Raw genomic sequence first — 16,651 nt, forward strand, 5'->3', positions numbered from 1 at the left:
TTTGCATGTATTCGCTTGTTCGTATGTGCATAACCTCAAATATGCAAATGTGTATATTTACATTACTTGTTCATATTTTCAACCGCCTCTTGTTTATATGTCATCCTTTTCATATCCCCAAATAGTCCTTTTCTCTTTTTCCACATTTGTCACTTCTTACTTGTTTGTCACTTCTTACTTGTTGGTCACTTCTTATTTGTTTTTCACTTCTTATTTGTTTTTCACTTCTTATTTGTTTTTCACTTCTTATTTGTTTTTCATTTCTTATTTGTTGGCTATTTTTTTTTTTTTTTTTTTTCTTCTTCCATGGTGCTTCAAAAACGTCTCAGAGGTTATACAATAAGTAGTAGCAATTATTGTACAGAAGCAAGGCATCGTCGTTACTATGTCGGCGGGCTGATGACTTTGCACTCTTTTTTTCAAATTTATTTAAAATTTTGCACAGAATTTTATTTACAGCAATGTTTGCGTGCAACTGATTCATGTGCATCATTTTCTGCAACAGTATCTTGTTTAATGATATTCTTTTCTTAACATATTCTGTCAAGAATGCCTTTTTATCACCTCCAATAATGTTCATATCTGCAGTTGAAATTAGATCTTCACCGTTGTTATTGTAGTTATCCATATATATATCATCATCCTTGTTATTTTGGTTCTGTCTAACATAATAATTATATATCTTTTTGACATTTTTCAAGTAATTTTTCTTTTTCCTTAATTTATGAACATTATGCTGAAGTTCGTATGCTCGAACTGTACTAACATCAAGGATTATTTCCTTTTTTAATTTCCTTCTCCTTTCTTTTTTACCTCTGTGTTTTTTTATTCTTTTTTTTTTGGTTCTCCAGTGTGTGTTACTACTGTAGTAGCCTTTCTTGTATCTTTTCTCATATTCCATTTTTTTCGATGTTATACCTTGAGATACCATTTTGCACAATGCTCCTCTTCGTCTATCTACACATCTGGAATGACATGTACGCTTGAAACGTTTCTTGCTTGTGCCGATTCTTTTAGGATCTAAAATGGAACCTTTTCCTAACACGGTCATTATAGACATGATAAGGGGCAAGTGATAATCCGCATACTGAATTATAAAAGTCATCAAATAATTTAAATAATTGCAAGTAGTGGGATTATTTAATGTAAGCAGGTTATTCATATTTTTAAAAATTATATACAGCGATCCTTGTATAAGTGTATAAATGTGAAAGAAAAAAAATAAAAATAGTTCGTTTAATTCAGCTTGTTCGCATGATAGTGACGACAATCTCGAATTGGCTCTGTAATACATATTCTGATGGTAAAAATATTTTCTAAAGAATATATGCAAAAAGTTCGGGGTATATGCTAAAAAGAATTTGATGTGAATATTTATAGGCATTAAATACATCAAATAATACGATACATATATATGAATATATGTACATTTGTTATGAGTTAATAATTTACTCAAAATGTATATTAAATAATAATCTATATTAATAATTTCATTATTATTTTTTTTTCTCAAAATTGAACAAAAATCAGTAATAATATTACATGCTTTTCTTTTTAATAATAAGATGAGATAAATATTTTTTAACTTTAATTCATGTTCATATATAATAACATGAATTAACATTTTTAATATTTGCAAACAATAAAAATCTATATCAATATTTTTATTTCGAATTATCCCATCTAATAATATTAACAACATTAGTGATGCATACATATTATTGAATGCTAAATTATGTTCTAATTCGTTAAAAAGAAAAAAAAATATATTTGGTAAAACTTTATTAATTTCTTTAGAAGTTGTGAAGATGTGTAATATATTATTGTAATCAAAAAAATTTACTCGGTAGTTAATTATGTCTTTTATTATTTCTAATAAATATTTTGACAATATCGCGTATTCTTTATTAATTGGGTAAAATTTGGGAAGCAGAAATATGTTATCAAATTGAGGGTTTTCCACAATGTTGTACTGACTCTCGTGCTGTTCATACGTATTGTGATTGTGATTATTGTAATGGATCCTCCTATGATCTGTTTCTCCTCCTTTACCCAAACGATAGTAGTAATGGAAGCCCTTCATCCCCCTCCTCTTGTCTATTCTATACAAAATCTCGTGGCACTGGTAATCGAAATTTATAGATGCACCTTTTCCTTTTTGATTATTATCCCCATCATCGTATGGGTAATAATAATCCTCCTCAACACAACCATCTCCTTGTCCTATTTTTTTCTTTTTTTTTTTCTTTTTATTATATCGATTTTGTATAAATAACCAAAAAATTGTCAAATTTGTCTCCAATGGGAGCTTATTTTGCATATCACTTAACAGAAAAGTTAAAATATTTTTTTTCTTTTTTTCACTTTTCTGCATGTACAAATTGTGCTGTAATAGATTATTTTCATCCTCATTTCTCATAAATGTCATCTCTTCCTCTTCTTTGTCTATTCTCTCATGTTTGTAATTGATGGCATCTTCCTCTTCCCTTTTCTGAATGGTTGGGTTTCTACTATCTGGCTCATCGAGAAGCTTTTCTCCCTCATCCTTTTCTACTCCCTCGCGCTTTTCTACTCCCTCGTCCTTTTCCACTCCCTCGAGCTTTTCTACTCCCTCGTGCTTCTCCCCTCCCTCGTGCTTCTCCTCTCCCTCGTGCTTCTCCTCTCCCTCGTGCTTCTCCTCTCCCTCGTGCTTCTCCCCTCCCTCGTGCTTCTCCTCTCCCTCGTGCTTCTCCCCTCCCTCGTGCTTCTCCTCTCCCTCGTGCTTCTCCTCTCCCTCGTGCTTCTCCTCTCCCTCGTGCTTCTCCCCTCCCTCGTGCAGTTTTTCTCTGTTCATTTCCTCTGGAACCTTAACATCTGCCATTTCCCTTTCGACGCTTCGTGCAATTTCACTAATCAGATCATTCACACTTTCATCGTGGTCATCGTCATGGTTACGGCCAACATGATCCTCATAATCATGATCTGTATTATGGCCACTACCATTTATATCACTTTCATAATTCACAAGCAACTGAGATTTTTGTTGATCCAGCACATTTTCTGGAATAGGTTGTCCGTTGCTCAAATTTAAAACAAATTGATTTGTGTAATTCTCAGCTTCTCCTCCGTTGGGAGATTTCTTTTCCATTTCCTCATTTTCACAAAAATTGATTTCTTCCTTTTCTGTGAAAACATCAATATCATAGTTTCCTTTATTTAAGGGACCATCGAAGATATTCTGTGATACCTTTGCAACATTTTCAAGCTGCTGATGGTACTCTTCACTTGATTTTTGCCTACAGGGCAAGTCATCATCTAACTCGATGCTCAAAGTTTCTTCTCCTTCTTTATGTTTCTTCTCGTTACATTCATAATTTGAAATGATTTTATCATCCCTTTTGACAATTTTTGTTTTTTTCCTTTCATCATAAACTTTGTACTTACATTCACCTTTAATCTTCTTCTTTACCTTAAACATAATATCTCCATTTTGATACTCATTTCGACCCCTGTTGAGACTTTTTTTTTTTTTCTTTTTTTTTTTTTTCCTATCCATGAATTCTCTATAACAATTTCTTTTTTGATTTTCTTGATTTTGAAACTCTTTGAATATCTCCGTTGCACTTAAGCTGAAAAAATTGTGTCTTTTCTTTTTCTTATATTTCTGCAAATATGCTTTTTTTATTTTTTTATTTTTCTTTATTTTATTATGAACATTTTTAAAATCTTTCTTTGATACTAGTTTATACATAACTTTGTTATTTTTAAAACTTTCATTTAATGAATTAAAATTATCTCGTAGGATAGTTCTGTATTTATATGGAATTGTTACATTTAAATAATGGCATGAGTTCGTAATGTCATTAAGGCTCATGTATTTGTTTATGGAAAATCTTTTTCTTTTCTCATAAAATTTATTTGCTTCTTCAATTATTTGTCTAACACGTAATTCGATTATGTTCGATATCTTCTCAAAGCTAGAATCACTTTCGAATGTTATTTTACTATCAATAACATTGTACATCAGGCCTACATTTTTTATGAAATCCTTGCTAAGGAAGCACCTGCTACTGTCGGTGGTGTAAGAGCTACTATTACTCCTATCCTTATACATATCGTCATTTGTATTATTTTTATTTTCCTCTTCACTTTTCTTCTTCTTTCCTATGACCGTGTTATGTTTTTCACTTTCTCCCATTTGTCTATATTTTTCTGCGTGCCTCATACGGATTTCCTCCCTTACTTCCATACTGTTGGCTTCTCTCCAGGGGGTATATTCTTCTTCCTCTACATTGTCGTCTGCTTCCTCAGCATTATCATCTTCTTCTTCTTCTTCATCGTCTTCGTCCTCATCATCTTCATCGTCTTTGTCCTCATCATCTTCATCGTCTTCGTCCTCATCACCTTCATCGTCTTCGTCCTCATCATCTTCATCGTCTTCGTCCTCATCACCTTCATCGTCTTCGTCCCCATCATCTTCATCGTCTACTTCATCGTCTTCTTCTGCATCTTCTTCCTTGTCCTCTACTTCATCAGCGACATCATCGTTTTCGTCAGAATGGCCAGCGTCATCATCCTCCCCTGAGACCTCGAATAAACTGGCAATTCCAATAAGATCCCCATCAATCTCTTCATCCCTGAATGATATTTTCTTTTTTTTTTTTCCTTTTTTTAAGTTATTTTCAAATGACATATTGATAATAAGAAGGTTTGTAAACCTTTTCCATTATCAACAATTAGGCAACAAGCGAATCTTATACGAAGTAAGGGGGAATTTTCCAATAATTGGAATGTGTCAAATTGAGGGAATTTAAACAAATACACGTTTTGGTGAGGAGAGTTAAATGTCAAATGCGTAACTGCGAAGCCATTCATAGGAGTTGCAGCACATGGCAAAACATAACAACAAAAAAAAAAAAAAAAAGTTTAACTGCGATCACAAGCAAATATATAAATTTTCAGGCATAAGTGTATGTGGCGTATATATTTACATATGCACATAAAAAAAAGTAAAGGACTTATAAATAATGCTTGAACTTATTATTTACATTCAATTTGGATGTATTCGGCCAGCACACTTTTATATAATTATGTATTTTACAATTTTCACATATAAAAAAAAAGAATAACAGCATTGTTCACAAAATCACTATCTCCTTTTTAAACACCTTTTCTTCTTCTCATGCCACTTTTTTTTTTCTTGTAAAATTCGTTGTTAATATGGAGAAATATCTCTGCGAAACAATTATGCCGAATTTTTTGGAGAAAAAATTAAAAAAAAAAAAAAAAATTATCCCAATTTTCACGTTAAATAAAATATATATACATTCAAGAAAAAATATTTTTGCCTACTGCACTTGATATACATATTATATATGTCACCCTTGGCTTAATTTCGTTGATATATTTTTAGCATGCCAAAAACTCGTCATCACATGCATGCGTAATGATAACGTGAAACGGATTTGAGATGAGAAAAAATTTTCCCCAATATCTTATCGTAATTAATATAGCACCAATAAATATCATCATAATTTTTATGTAGCCCTTATAAATTCTCATAACATTATATATATATATATATATATATATATATATATACATATGTACGTATGCATATAATATATGCATTAATTAATAGCCATATTCTTCTATGCCCCCCTACTGTACGTACCTTTTATGAGTTTTGCCGCTTCAAAAAGAAAAAAAAAAAAAAAACAGTCTTTTCATCTGAGTAATCTATGGGGAATAGTTTTCTTCTCTCGAAATAATCCCCGCTATATATTTTGCATGAACCACCAATTTATACTGTTCACATGTTAATTTCTATTTTAAACCCGTCACGTGTCAGAGTTAATGAGGATGAAGGAGATACAAAAGGGAGAGAAGAAGCGAGAGAAAAAGAAAAGCAAATATGCTGTGTAATAGAATACGAAGCTATTACACATATCTGTCACCAAGGGGGTAAATATCTTGACGACAATGTATTTAATTTTAAAAAAAAAAGTATGTTCAGCAGAGTGAACAAGATTCAAAAGAGTTGTGTGTACGCAAATCAGGTGCCGGTATCATAAGGGATAATGCCCTTCCGTTCGGTGAGAAAAAAAAAAAAAAAAAACTGAAGTGTTAGTAGACAAGGGTTCATAATAAATAATGTCGTGCATGTGCAAATGAAACCTTGTTGAAATCCATCATCCTTTTGCCTTTAAGCTTCCTTGCGTTTCAACGTCACAAGAATCCTGACTTTTCTCCTTAACCAGTATTTCCCGAATTCCCATTTCGATTTCCCCTAAAGATAATTTTTATAACAAGGAATTTCAATAGAGAAATTGAGAAAAAAAAAAAAAAAAAAAATGTACATTATTATGTTCTTGTGAAGATGGGATTGCATGTGAGGGGAAACGTAGCGTGAATTTTCCACTTCTCTGTTTATCCCCCGAATTATTGTTTTACAGCTTTTCCATTTAGACCAAAAGGGGTTGTTGTTTTTTAGTGTGTTGTAACGTGCTCAATTTTATTTTATTATTTTCTATTTTTACTTTATTTTTACTTTATTTTTATTTTATTATTTTTTATTTCTATAATTTTTTACTTTATTTTTATTTTATCATTTTTTATTTTTTTTTTAATTTTTTTTTACCGTCAAATTGGATTCACCTTCCGGTTTTTCATATTCCTCCCGCTCTGGATAAATGATATATACGGGGAAATATCCCCAGAAAATGCATGCACGTAAGGATAAATGTAGAGTATATTTGTTTGAACTTAGGTGTAAAAATATGTTAAGTAAATGTGCGAGCACTTCTTAAGTATGCATGCGGGAAATAATCAAAAGCTTCTCGTATTTACCTTCCATGGACATTTTATAGTTATAAAATGTTAACCTCAGCATATAAGGCATTTGTCTCATTTGTTCTCCCTGAAAAGCAAAATATCAAATGGTAATGAGATGAGAGGTTTATAAACACCACATGAAGTTCATTTATTCAAAACGTAAAAAACCATCTATGAATGAGTCTATACATATATCCACAAAATGACAATAGGCCTTGGGGGGATGGGCCAGGAGTGCATCCTTGTAATGCAACTTATATTACATCGAACAGGGATATCAAATTCTCTTCTCGATTATACAGTTTTTTCAAAAAAGAACAAAAGTAAATTGGATATCTGCTCCTTTCATAATTCTCGTTTCTGATATGATCTGGGAAAAAGTAAAACTTCCACTCTAATCGTGGCACGTGTCCCAACCATAGAATGGGCCCTATTTTGTTTAAATTTCCTAAAAGGGTGCAAAAAAAAAAAAAAAAAAAAAAATTAACGTCCCAATGGAAATGTAGACGAAAACGGAAATGCAAACAAAAACAAAAGAACAAACGCAATTGAACAAATTGAGGCCTTTGCATCCATACAGAAGAGAAGGAAAATAATGGAGAATAAAAAAGGGGGTGAGGGAATGTGAAATAAATTTGCACTATGGTCTCATTTAATTGCAAAATGTAAATTAGACTTGCTGTATGTAATTCTGTGATTAGTTCTTTTTTTTTATACCTGGCTTATAATTAAAATTAAGAATTTTCCATTCATGTCTTTTGCCAACCTTATGTAGCTCTTCTATAACGATTTCTTCTCTTTGTTGTCGTGTATAAGTTAGCATCGCTATTCATACAGAGGTTGAAATAAGACAAAGACAAAGTAAGCACATATTAGTACATATTTTATATATGTATATGTGCATACTAGTATGCACACATATATCTTGCAAAAATAATAGAATGGATACATGAAGCGGAAAATTCTGCATACACATAGGTTGATTATGTCCACGTGCTATGTTTTCAAGTACCATACGAATTGCAAATGTTTAAGGGGTATAATCCATAAAAAATGTGGTAGCAAAGGTGAAAGCATTTTAAGTCATCCATGTTCCATTGTCTGCACGTGAGGAGAGAACGATAAAGACATTGTTGTAATGACAAAAATGTACAGAAATATTAAAATGAGTATTGTTCCTTTTTTTTTTTTTTTTTTTCAAATGTACTCCGTGAACGGAACAAGGTTAATAAGAACAATCAACTAAAAAGAGAAGAGGGAGAGAAAAAAAAAAATATGTAAATAGAAAAAATATAAACGGATATATGTACTGGTGACAGTGGAACATGAACATGTCAGCATAAGTAAAAAATATTGAAGATTCTCATATCACAACAATGAATTACAAAATAAAATAAAAGAATGACAATCCTGATGAAACAAATGAGGAAACATATCTGGATGCTTAAGGTAGTGCTGTTCTGCAATGTGAAGAAGACAAAAGAATTGTATTAAAAAAAAGAAAAGAAAAGAAGATGTAAATATATAGGTAAACGCTACATCTTATTCATTAAATGTTCCACGATGTAGTACAAACACAAAAAACGGATCATTTAAAAACAATTTGTATTATCGAAAAAAGAGAACTTTTCAACATGTTCGTCTGTCATGATGCATTAGATAAAGTTACTTCTTGAACAGCGGGAATCTCTCTCAAATAAGGAAACAAATTTAAAATCGAATCATCCAGGGAAGAGAAAAATAGAATCAGACATATGTACGAAAAAAATATATAATTGCAGATGATATAGAAGGTTATTTGAATGACTGCAGATGGTGGGAAATAAAAGTTATAGACACGACAGATGAGATTGTGCTATCATGGTGACATTTATTTATTATACGTCCATAGTGAATGTATGTGAAGGCACAAATAAACTACCATTGTGATAAGCATACGTATTCTCTGAACATTAATGGTTATATTTTTTTCTTTTTTTCCTTTATTTCATTATTTTCCAAGTTATACTCACTCACAAAAAGGGTGAAAAAAACTACCCTCAAATTTGAGGAACAAAATATAAACCAGGAGAGTAAAAGCTGAAAATGGTAAAAAAAAAAAAAAAATGTGCCATTATACAGTAGCAAAAACGGTGCTATTAGATATATCCAGTTAACGATGTGCGCTCTTCTTACCTCTGAGATTATGACTAGAAAACAAATTAGCTTTTTGTCAAATATGCAATTGGCTATATCTAAAGAGGTGTGTGAAACAAATTGAGAGTATTGAACTTTTTTTTTTTTTTTTTTTTTTGAGTGATTTAATTAAGCATATTTTGTGCCTGTCTGCTTATGAATTTCTATATTTATACATATCCACACTTGTGGGATGTGATGCAAATTACGCGATAATATCGAGGGGATTGGCTGACAGTAAAATAAATTTTGGAAGGCCTCCAGTTGTATCCACATGGATCCGTTGTAAACTTCGGATAAAATGGAAGAGGGGAAACAAAAATATGTATGTATATATATATATATATATATATATATATATATATGTATGAACCCCCCGGATTTACTGGTTCCTTTTTTATCTATCAAATCAGTGGCGCAATCGCTTAGATCCGCTGACACCTTAAGTTCTTATTACCAAATTTGTGAACTGCTGAATTGAACAAAATTTTAAACGCAATTAGTCGTAAGGTGCATATCACTAAAGTGTTGGAGTGCCTTAAGTGGTAGCTATCAGACAAACATAAAAATGTTAGAAGAAACCCTAACTCGTTCATGAGTATATCGCTGTAAATGAGGAAAGATAAAGGCATAATGGGCATAAATATATGTAGTTCGAATGAGCTGAAACTCCATGGAAATGTGCACGACACAGTAAAAAAGAATGCATACAAGTATTATTTTTTTTCTTTTTCTTTTCTTCTTTCTTTTCCTTTTTTTTTATACAATTTTTTTTTCAATTATTTCCATCATCTCTCGCTTACCACTGGAAAACCATAAAATCTCTCATCGCAATTTTGAAACACAGATGCAAAATGAACAGACACACGAAAAAAATGTATGAAAAAGCTATTCTGAAAAAGTCATTTCGTATATTCTTTTGGATTAAAAAATTTACAATAGATAGTAACATCCCAACTTTACAAAATGTATTCACCTGATTTTAGAGGAAAAAAAAAAAAAAAAAATGTTGTAAGAGCATATGGACAACTTCTTACTATTGTTTCGGTGTATACTGTCAATTTCTTCAGTTTATTCAGCTTGTTCCTCCTTTCTTTCTTAATTTTTTTACTTATTTGTTTATTAATTCGTTTACTCATTTGCTTATTAATTCGCTTACTTATTTGTTTATTAATTCGTTTACTCATTTGCTTATTAATTCGTTTACTTATTTGCTTATTAATTCGTTATATTTATTTTTATTTCTTTCCTCTTTTTCCCGTCTAATACTTACCTTTATGCCATTTTTTATCACGTATTTCCAAAATTGATACACAAAATGGACGATATGATGCACCAAAAAGAAGTCTATGCTTTTGAGTTTTTTTCTGACCTCCTTAATATGTTTGTCTACTGGTAAAATTCCATTTTTTACTCCTATGAGAAATTCTACCTGAGAAGTATTAATAAATTTCGTTTTATTTTTAAGATGGAATGTGTGTGTGGCTAAGTGGGGATGTCAAAAATATGCTGTCTTTTTTTTTTTTATTTTTTTCTCTTATTGAAACAAATACACGAAGATAAAGAGTGATACAATGTGGCATTTATCATGATTACTCATGAGATGAACATATATTGGATACGACACCCATATAATGATGCGACAGCATATGTGCTAAATGGAATCACCATCACCCCTCTAAGTACCTGACCGTTCAGGGAGTAAAAAGATATGAAATACAGAAGGTTCGAATAGGTCAGAATGTAGTGTGTGGTTCTTAGGTGCAAATACTTATCCAAATTGTTTGCAGTGGATAAAAAAAATATGTAAAAAATAAAGCAGCTTATAACGACACAATGCTTTCTCTTTAACTTAAACGTATCATTATTATTATTTTCATTGATTTTGTGGCTCATGCTACTACAGCTATATGGGATATCCATTATTTTCTGGGTTCAACTCAGCTCTCCTACATTCACCCGAGGGGGTATACGTGTACGAGCCCATCCACACATATACATGTATGTTTGTGTGTGTGCATACAATTGTGTGTGTATGTATTTGTATATATATATATATATATATATATAATGTACGTAAATGGGTGTGTGTATTTATTTATGGGCATTTTCCCTTTAGCTTCGGGAGGTCACACAAATGCTCAAGCGGCAAGGTAAGATCTGCAATGTTTGCATCTCACTCTTTTGCCTCATCTCAATATTTCTTTTTTTTTTTTTTTTTCCCTATCCATTTTTTTTTCTTTCTTTCCTTTTTATTTTTGCTTAATTTTTTTTGTTGGTAATAAAGCTACATTTCGTTGCTATCATTTTTAAGGGTCGTGCTTTTGACAAAATTGCTAAAAGGGTTCATAAATGTGATGTTAATGTTTTGCCTTTCTTTTCTCTCCTTTTCTATTTTTATTAAGTTTGACTAAAGGTTATTAATGCAGAATGTATATGTAGCTTTAAAATTAAGAGGAATGTTCAGGCTGAGGTGTGTACAAACGTGTTAGTTATTCCATGTGCACAGAAAAAAAAGGAAAGAAGAAAAAAAAAAAAAAAAAAAAAAAAAAAAAAAAAAAAAAAAAAAAAAAAAAAAAAAAAAAAAAAAAAAAAAAAAAAAAAAAAAAAAAAAAAAAAAAAAAAAAAAAAAAAAAAAAAAAAAAGAAAAAAAAAAAAAAAAAAAAAAAAAAAAAAAAAAAAAAAAAAAAAAAAAAAAAAAAAAAAAAAGAAGAAAAAAAGGAAAAAGGAAAAAGAAAAAAAGGAAAAAGAAAAAAAGGAAAAAGAAAAAAAGGAAAAAGAAAAAAAGGAAAAAGAAAAAAAGGAAAAAGAAAAAAAGGAAAAAGAAAAAAAGGAAAAAGAAAAAAAAGAATGGGGAAATAAGTATTGTAAAGGGGTACCAGGTGAAACAAAATAGCCCTTTATACATACGTTGTTGACATACAAATGTTCCCATAGAACCCTCCCAAATGTTACATACATATATTATGTAAACATGATGTAATTACATATACATTAATATAGCAAAGGGCTTTGTTAAAAGCATAAACGTATATATACATCAACATACACACATGCTACTCTTATCCCAATTATGGAAAGTAAAAAAAAAAAAAAAAAAAAAAACAAAGGGAAAAATAAAATGAGAGATTAACAGCTTATCGCCCTTCTCCAACTGACAGATGAATGTGTCATTTAAAAATGTATTCAACTGAATTTTACAGGGAAGTGACAGAACTTTAAGCAGAGGAAACGAGTTGGACATGTGTCAAACACGTATCACAAGCATAACGAAAGATATTTGTGCTACCCATAGGTATATAATACATTTCTCATATTCATAGAATTTCCCAAAATTTATCATCATTGTGTATGTCTCATGCTTTTTTCTCCTCTATACAAATGACGGAATACTTTTTTTTTTATAAAAATAACACAAGAACAAAAAAAAAAAAAAAAAAGAATACATACATACATAAACAAAATAAATGAGCAAAATAAATTACCCAAACGAGTTGTAAAAAGTGGATTTTACATGTTAATTAAAATTAATTAAAAGAATGCAAAACGGGAGAAAAAAGTAAAATATTTTTACGAATGATCAGCTAGTACTTGGGAAAACGGGTGGTCCTTTTATGTCACTCAGTTTCGTTCTGTAAAAAAGGATATAACAAAAAAAACAAAAAAAAAAATGAATAGTCATAACAACATTAATAAGTAATTATAACATGCTAACTATTTGTGGTAAAAAAAAAAAAAAAAAAAAAAAAAAAGGGGGGATGTATGTGTGGGGAAATCCTTTAAATGTGCAAAATGGGGATGTACTAATTCGTACGATATACTTTGCAAACATATCTTTCACTTTTCATCCTGTCTTACGTTCAAATTGAGCTTCACATTTTCTCCTGGTTGAAATGCTGGCAATCCTGTTAACAAGTTAATGATCAACAAAATGAAAAAAAAAAAAAAAAAAAAAAGAATATAAAACAATTTTGCATATGTACATTATAAGTCAGAGAATTGCTTTAGACTAACATATAAACAATATGAGTAGTAAAACATGCACACAAATGTATATACATCAATATGTTGTGGAATATGTATGAACATGTAGGAAACCTTTATAAGGACAGGATGCACATCTGAAAGCGTCCCCAAGATAGCACTACATAGAGGGGGAAAAAGAGAATTTGATTTGTAGGAAGGGTTTACTGCTAGAATTTCATACATCACTTTTGTATATGTACATGGTTTGATACATATATTTATATATGTCAATGTACATATATACATGCGGCCTGCTCTAATATATGAATGCATGTATTACATTTCCACAAGAAGAAATAGCATTTTCCGTTAAGTATTGCACTTCTTTTTCATCTATGGCAATTTTGTCTAGTTTAATTCCATTCGTTTTTTTTCCACATGTGCAGTTAGCACACACTCTATTTACGGTCTTCTTATTGTCTTCTGCATTTTCGTAAGCATCTCCATCGTTGGAACTTGCATAATTTTCATCCTCATTTGATAGAAAATCGGGGTTTTCTGCCGTTACCTAGCAAGTAGAAAAAGGTATTCATCAATGAGGGCACATAATTAATGGGCAATAAAACAGCAACGCACTTAATATACATTTACATGTACATGTATGTATGCACATGTACTGGACGACGGAATATCCCCCAGTGTCTCAGATGCCGTCGCCCATCTGAACAATTTATGTTCATCCATCTACGAGTGCCATTAGCTATCCTTACATTTATGATGACTCCGTTTTCCGCCATGGTAATTTCATTGTAAATGTTAATGAAACCACTGTAGAGGCATTCCTTCTTTAATTTTTTCAAAATTTCCTCCTGGTTTTTATTGCCTTGTGTTGTGATATTCTTACCGTTACCATCATCTTGTGTTTTACTTATGTATAGAACCAATTTTAATGTGCCATTTCTCTTTAAGCACTTCTGGATCTTATGTAAAATGTTATCGTCTAGATCCCAAAAAAAGTCATAATCTTTGTATGTGTACAATAATATATTACTATACGTCTTATATATTTTTTCCTTCTTAAAGTTTAGCACGCTTATCGTTGGGACCAGCATCTCTATGTACTTTTTTCTGAGCAATTCGCATGGCGCATCATCATTTAGAATTATCAGCGTATCTACAAAATTCATCATTTTTATTGGCAGTATCTTTTCCTTTTCTTACGTACGCGCCTTTTCTTTCTTCTATCCAATGATTTACTTCCTTTTTATCACCGTTTTCCTCTCCTCTCTCTCCCTCCTTACTGTTGTGTAAACCTACTCGTTTGCGTATAAGGATGGACTCTTACATTAAAATCTTTTTTCGTTATTAAATAATCTTTTTCATTTTTTTAACTTGGATCATTAATTTGCAGTAAAAAAGGTTAATTTTGCCACTTTTTTTTTTTTTTTTTTTTTTTTTTTCAAATAGGGCATATATTATATACAGGGAAGTTTATAAACATGTGAATATGTATTAATAAAATTTTTCCCATGCTTTTATTTTTAATTCTGCTACTTTTTTTTTTTTTTTTTTTTTGTTCAATTGATTTCCACTAAATTATGTGCTTTTTTACAAATGAAGTTAATCATGCTACGACAATTTTGTTATCTGTGTAAACGCACAGTCTAACTTAATGTGGGATAAGGAGATTCCCCCATTTTTTTCAAACTTTTTTTTTTTTTTTTTTTTTTTTTCCTTCCCCTATTCTTCAAACACATTAATAAATATACGTAAGTTTGATATGTATTAAAAAAAAGAGAAAAAGTGAACTTCTTTTTTTCCTCCCTTTCAATTTGATTTCTGATTTTATCTTTTCTCCTTCTCCGTTTTTTAACTACACTTGTTGATTTTGATAACAAAGTAGCACCCTTTATTTATTCCCTTTTATAATTCACTAATGTGTTTTTGCCTATTCTCATATATTAAGCATAAATGGAACAAAGTTCAGGAAGGTAAAGATTTGACAATCAAACAAAAAGGAAATGATTTAAAACAAAACATAAATAAGTGTTCATGGAATGGGTAAAATAATCTCCACGCAGGTGGTAGTAACGTGATCGTAGGTGTTCAGTTAAGAATGTAAAAAATATAAGAGATATATTTTAGGAAAAAAGAAAAAAAAAAAAAAAAAAATGAAGCAAAACGAAGCAAAAAAAAAAAGATAAAATATATTGAAATAACGTGAAATGAAATAAAACTAAACAGAGATCAACATATTCTCATTTTCTTCAAAAAAAAAAAAAAAAAAAAGGGTCTCGCGTGTCCATTGCAGGACGTGCCGAACGATCTTACTTAAAATTGTAATATTTTTTTAAAAGTTGAATGTCAAAGTCTTCATTATCCTCAAAAGAGTCATAATTCTCATCTTCATCCATACTTTCTATAGCATCATTATTATACTGATTTTCCATACTAACGTTCATAAATTTTTGGTACATTCCGTCGTTCACCACACCCGAATTTTCATCCTCGTCACTTAGGTAGTACATCTGGTTAGCTCTGCTATCATTTATATAATATGGTTCATCATTGCATGAGAGTAGGTCGTCACTTTGACTTTGAGCTTCAATAAAATGTTTTCGGTCCACCTGAGGATGAACCTTACGTATATCTTCGGTTTCCCCAATGAATGGTTCTCTGATGGAATCTATTTTTTCATCATTTCCAATAAGCAGATGCTCGTACTCTGCGTCGCCATCGACCTCTAAAGACATAGTATCAATCATACTCAACAAAGTATCTTCATACTCTTTCTTTAACATAATTTTTAAGTCTTCCCTAGTTAATTTTAGTACATCGTTTGGAGGCAATAAATTAAGTTTTTCTTTTAATTTTCTCTTCCTTTCTCTGTTCAATTTTATGGACGTCTCCCAAACCAATCTACATATGTTTATCCATAAACTCTTTGAGGGCTCACAAAAAATCATTTCTAATTCTAAGAAGGAGTTTATCATCCGTTCATTGATTTTTATAATTGCTGGGTGCATGTAGCTTCTCTTCATTTCTTCAATCACGAGATATGCCTACGGGGTGAAACAGGATGTTTGCATTTTTCAGTTTGCACTCCTTCATGTTTGTGTGCATGAGAATGTGCGTATGGTGAGGGAAAAAAACAGAACAATAGAAATGAGTTCAGTGATGAAACGGATAAATACACAGGCTGCTTGTTCGCCGCTTTTCTCTGTATCACCTACATGTTCGTTTCTTTTCCTGTGGTTCAATATGAACGAGTGGGTTAAGATCGAATATATAACCTCATCATATTTATGTCCCTCATTTAAAAACTGCTGAATGATGTTTTCAAATAGAGTAAAGTTGTACTCAGTTAGAGAGTTCCATAGTTTAAAATAATATATTCTTTTTATTTCATTTTCATTATTTCCCTTCTTTAACTTATTATTTAAAAAAACTTGTTGTCTACCATTCTGATTAAACACATAATCTTTTTTTAAAATGATAGAGTGTTCGTTTACTTCAGGGGCTGTGTTAACATGTTTTGTGTAATAAATAGATGGATATATCTTCAAGTATCTCTTTATCATTTTATTAAAAAAGGAGAGAAAAAAACAAAAAAAAAAAGAAGTTCTCTTACGAATGCACAATTTGTTCTTCACGGATCCTTCTAATTTCATGTGCAAGCATGTGAAGAGAAAAAACT

The 16,651-nt window shown here is 30.8% G+C and overlaps 4 protein-coding genes across 4 annotated transcripts; all 4 read right to left on the minus strand.

The window, feature by feature from the left end:
* Positions 1 to 325: 325 nt before the first annotated feature.
* On the minus strand, positions 326 to 4,672 carry PGO_050670 (hypothetical protein, conserved; the record flags this gene model as incomplete). The annotated part of the gene is made up of 1 exon (XM_028686445.1): positions 326 to 4,672. One exon carries the CDS (start codon positions 4,670 to 4,672, stop codon positions 326 to 328), a length of 4,347 nt encoding a protein of 1,448 aa, XP_028542246.1.
* A 1,512-nt stretch (positions 4,673 to 6,184) lies between these two features.
* PGO_050680 (hypothetical protein, conserved) lies at positions 6,185 to 10,911 on the minus strand (the record flags this gene model as incomplete). Its single annotated transcript, XM_028686446.1, has 16 exons — positions 6,185 to 6,268; positions 6,620 to 6,663; positions 6,829 to 6,898; positions 7,077 to 7,261; positions 7,531 to 7,638; positions 7,826 to 7,914; positions 8,021 to 8,055; positions 8,199 to 8,273; positions 8,483 to 8,619; positions 8,826 to 8,892; positions 8,989 to 9,047; positions 9,198 to 9,278; positions 9,446 to 9,594; positions 9,792 to 9,964; positions 10,262 to 10,420; positions 10,675 to 10,911. The coding sequence occupies 16 exons, from the start codon at positions 10,909 to 10,911 to the stop codon at positions 6,185 to 6,187; spliced, it is 1,752 nt and encodes a 583-aa protein (XP_028542247.1).
* A 1,694-nt stretch (positions 10,912 to 12,605) lies between these two features.
* On the minus strand, positions 12,606 to 14,144 carry PGO_050690 (Fe-S cluster assembly protein DRE2; the record flags this gene model as incomplete). Its single annotated transcript, XM_028686447.1, has 5 exons — positions 12,606 to 12,620; positions 12,847 to 12,893; positions 13,087 to 13,132; positions 13,295 to 13,522; positions 13,725 to 14,144. 5 exons carry the CDS (start codon positions 14,142 to 14,144, stop codon positions 12,606 to 12,608), a joined length of 756 nt encoding a protein of 251 aa, XP_028542248.1.
* Positions 14,145 to 15,281: 1,137 nt separating this feature from the next.
* Positions 15,282 to 16,535, minus strand: PGO_050700 (hypothetical protein, conserved; the record flags this gene model as incomplete). Its single annotated transcript, XM_028686448.1, has 2 exons — positions 15,282 to 16,016; positions 16,188 to 16,535. 2 exons carry the CDS (start codon positions 16,533 to 16,535, stop codon positions 15,282 to 15,284), a joined length of 1,083 nt encoding a protein of 360 aa, XP_028542249.1.
* Positions 16,536 to 16,651: the final 116 nt, after the last annotated feature.

Source organism: Plasmodium gonderi (genome assembly GCF_002157705.1).
Source record: "Plasmodium gonderi DNA, contig: Chr05, whole genome shotgun sequence".
NCBI classification, from domain to species: Eukaryota; Apicomplexa; class Aconoidasida; order Haemosporida; family Plasmodiidae; genus Plasmodium; species Plasmodium gonderi.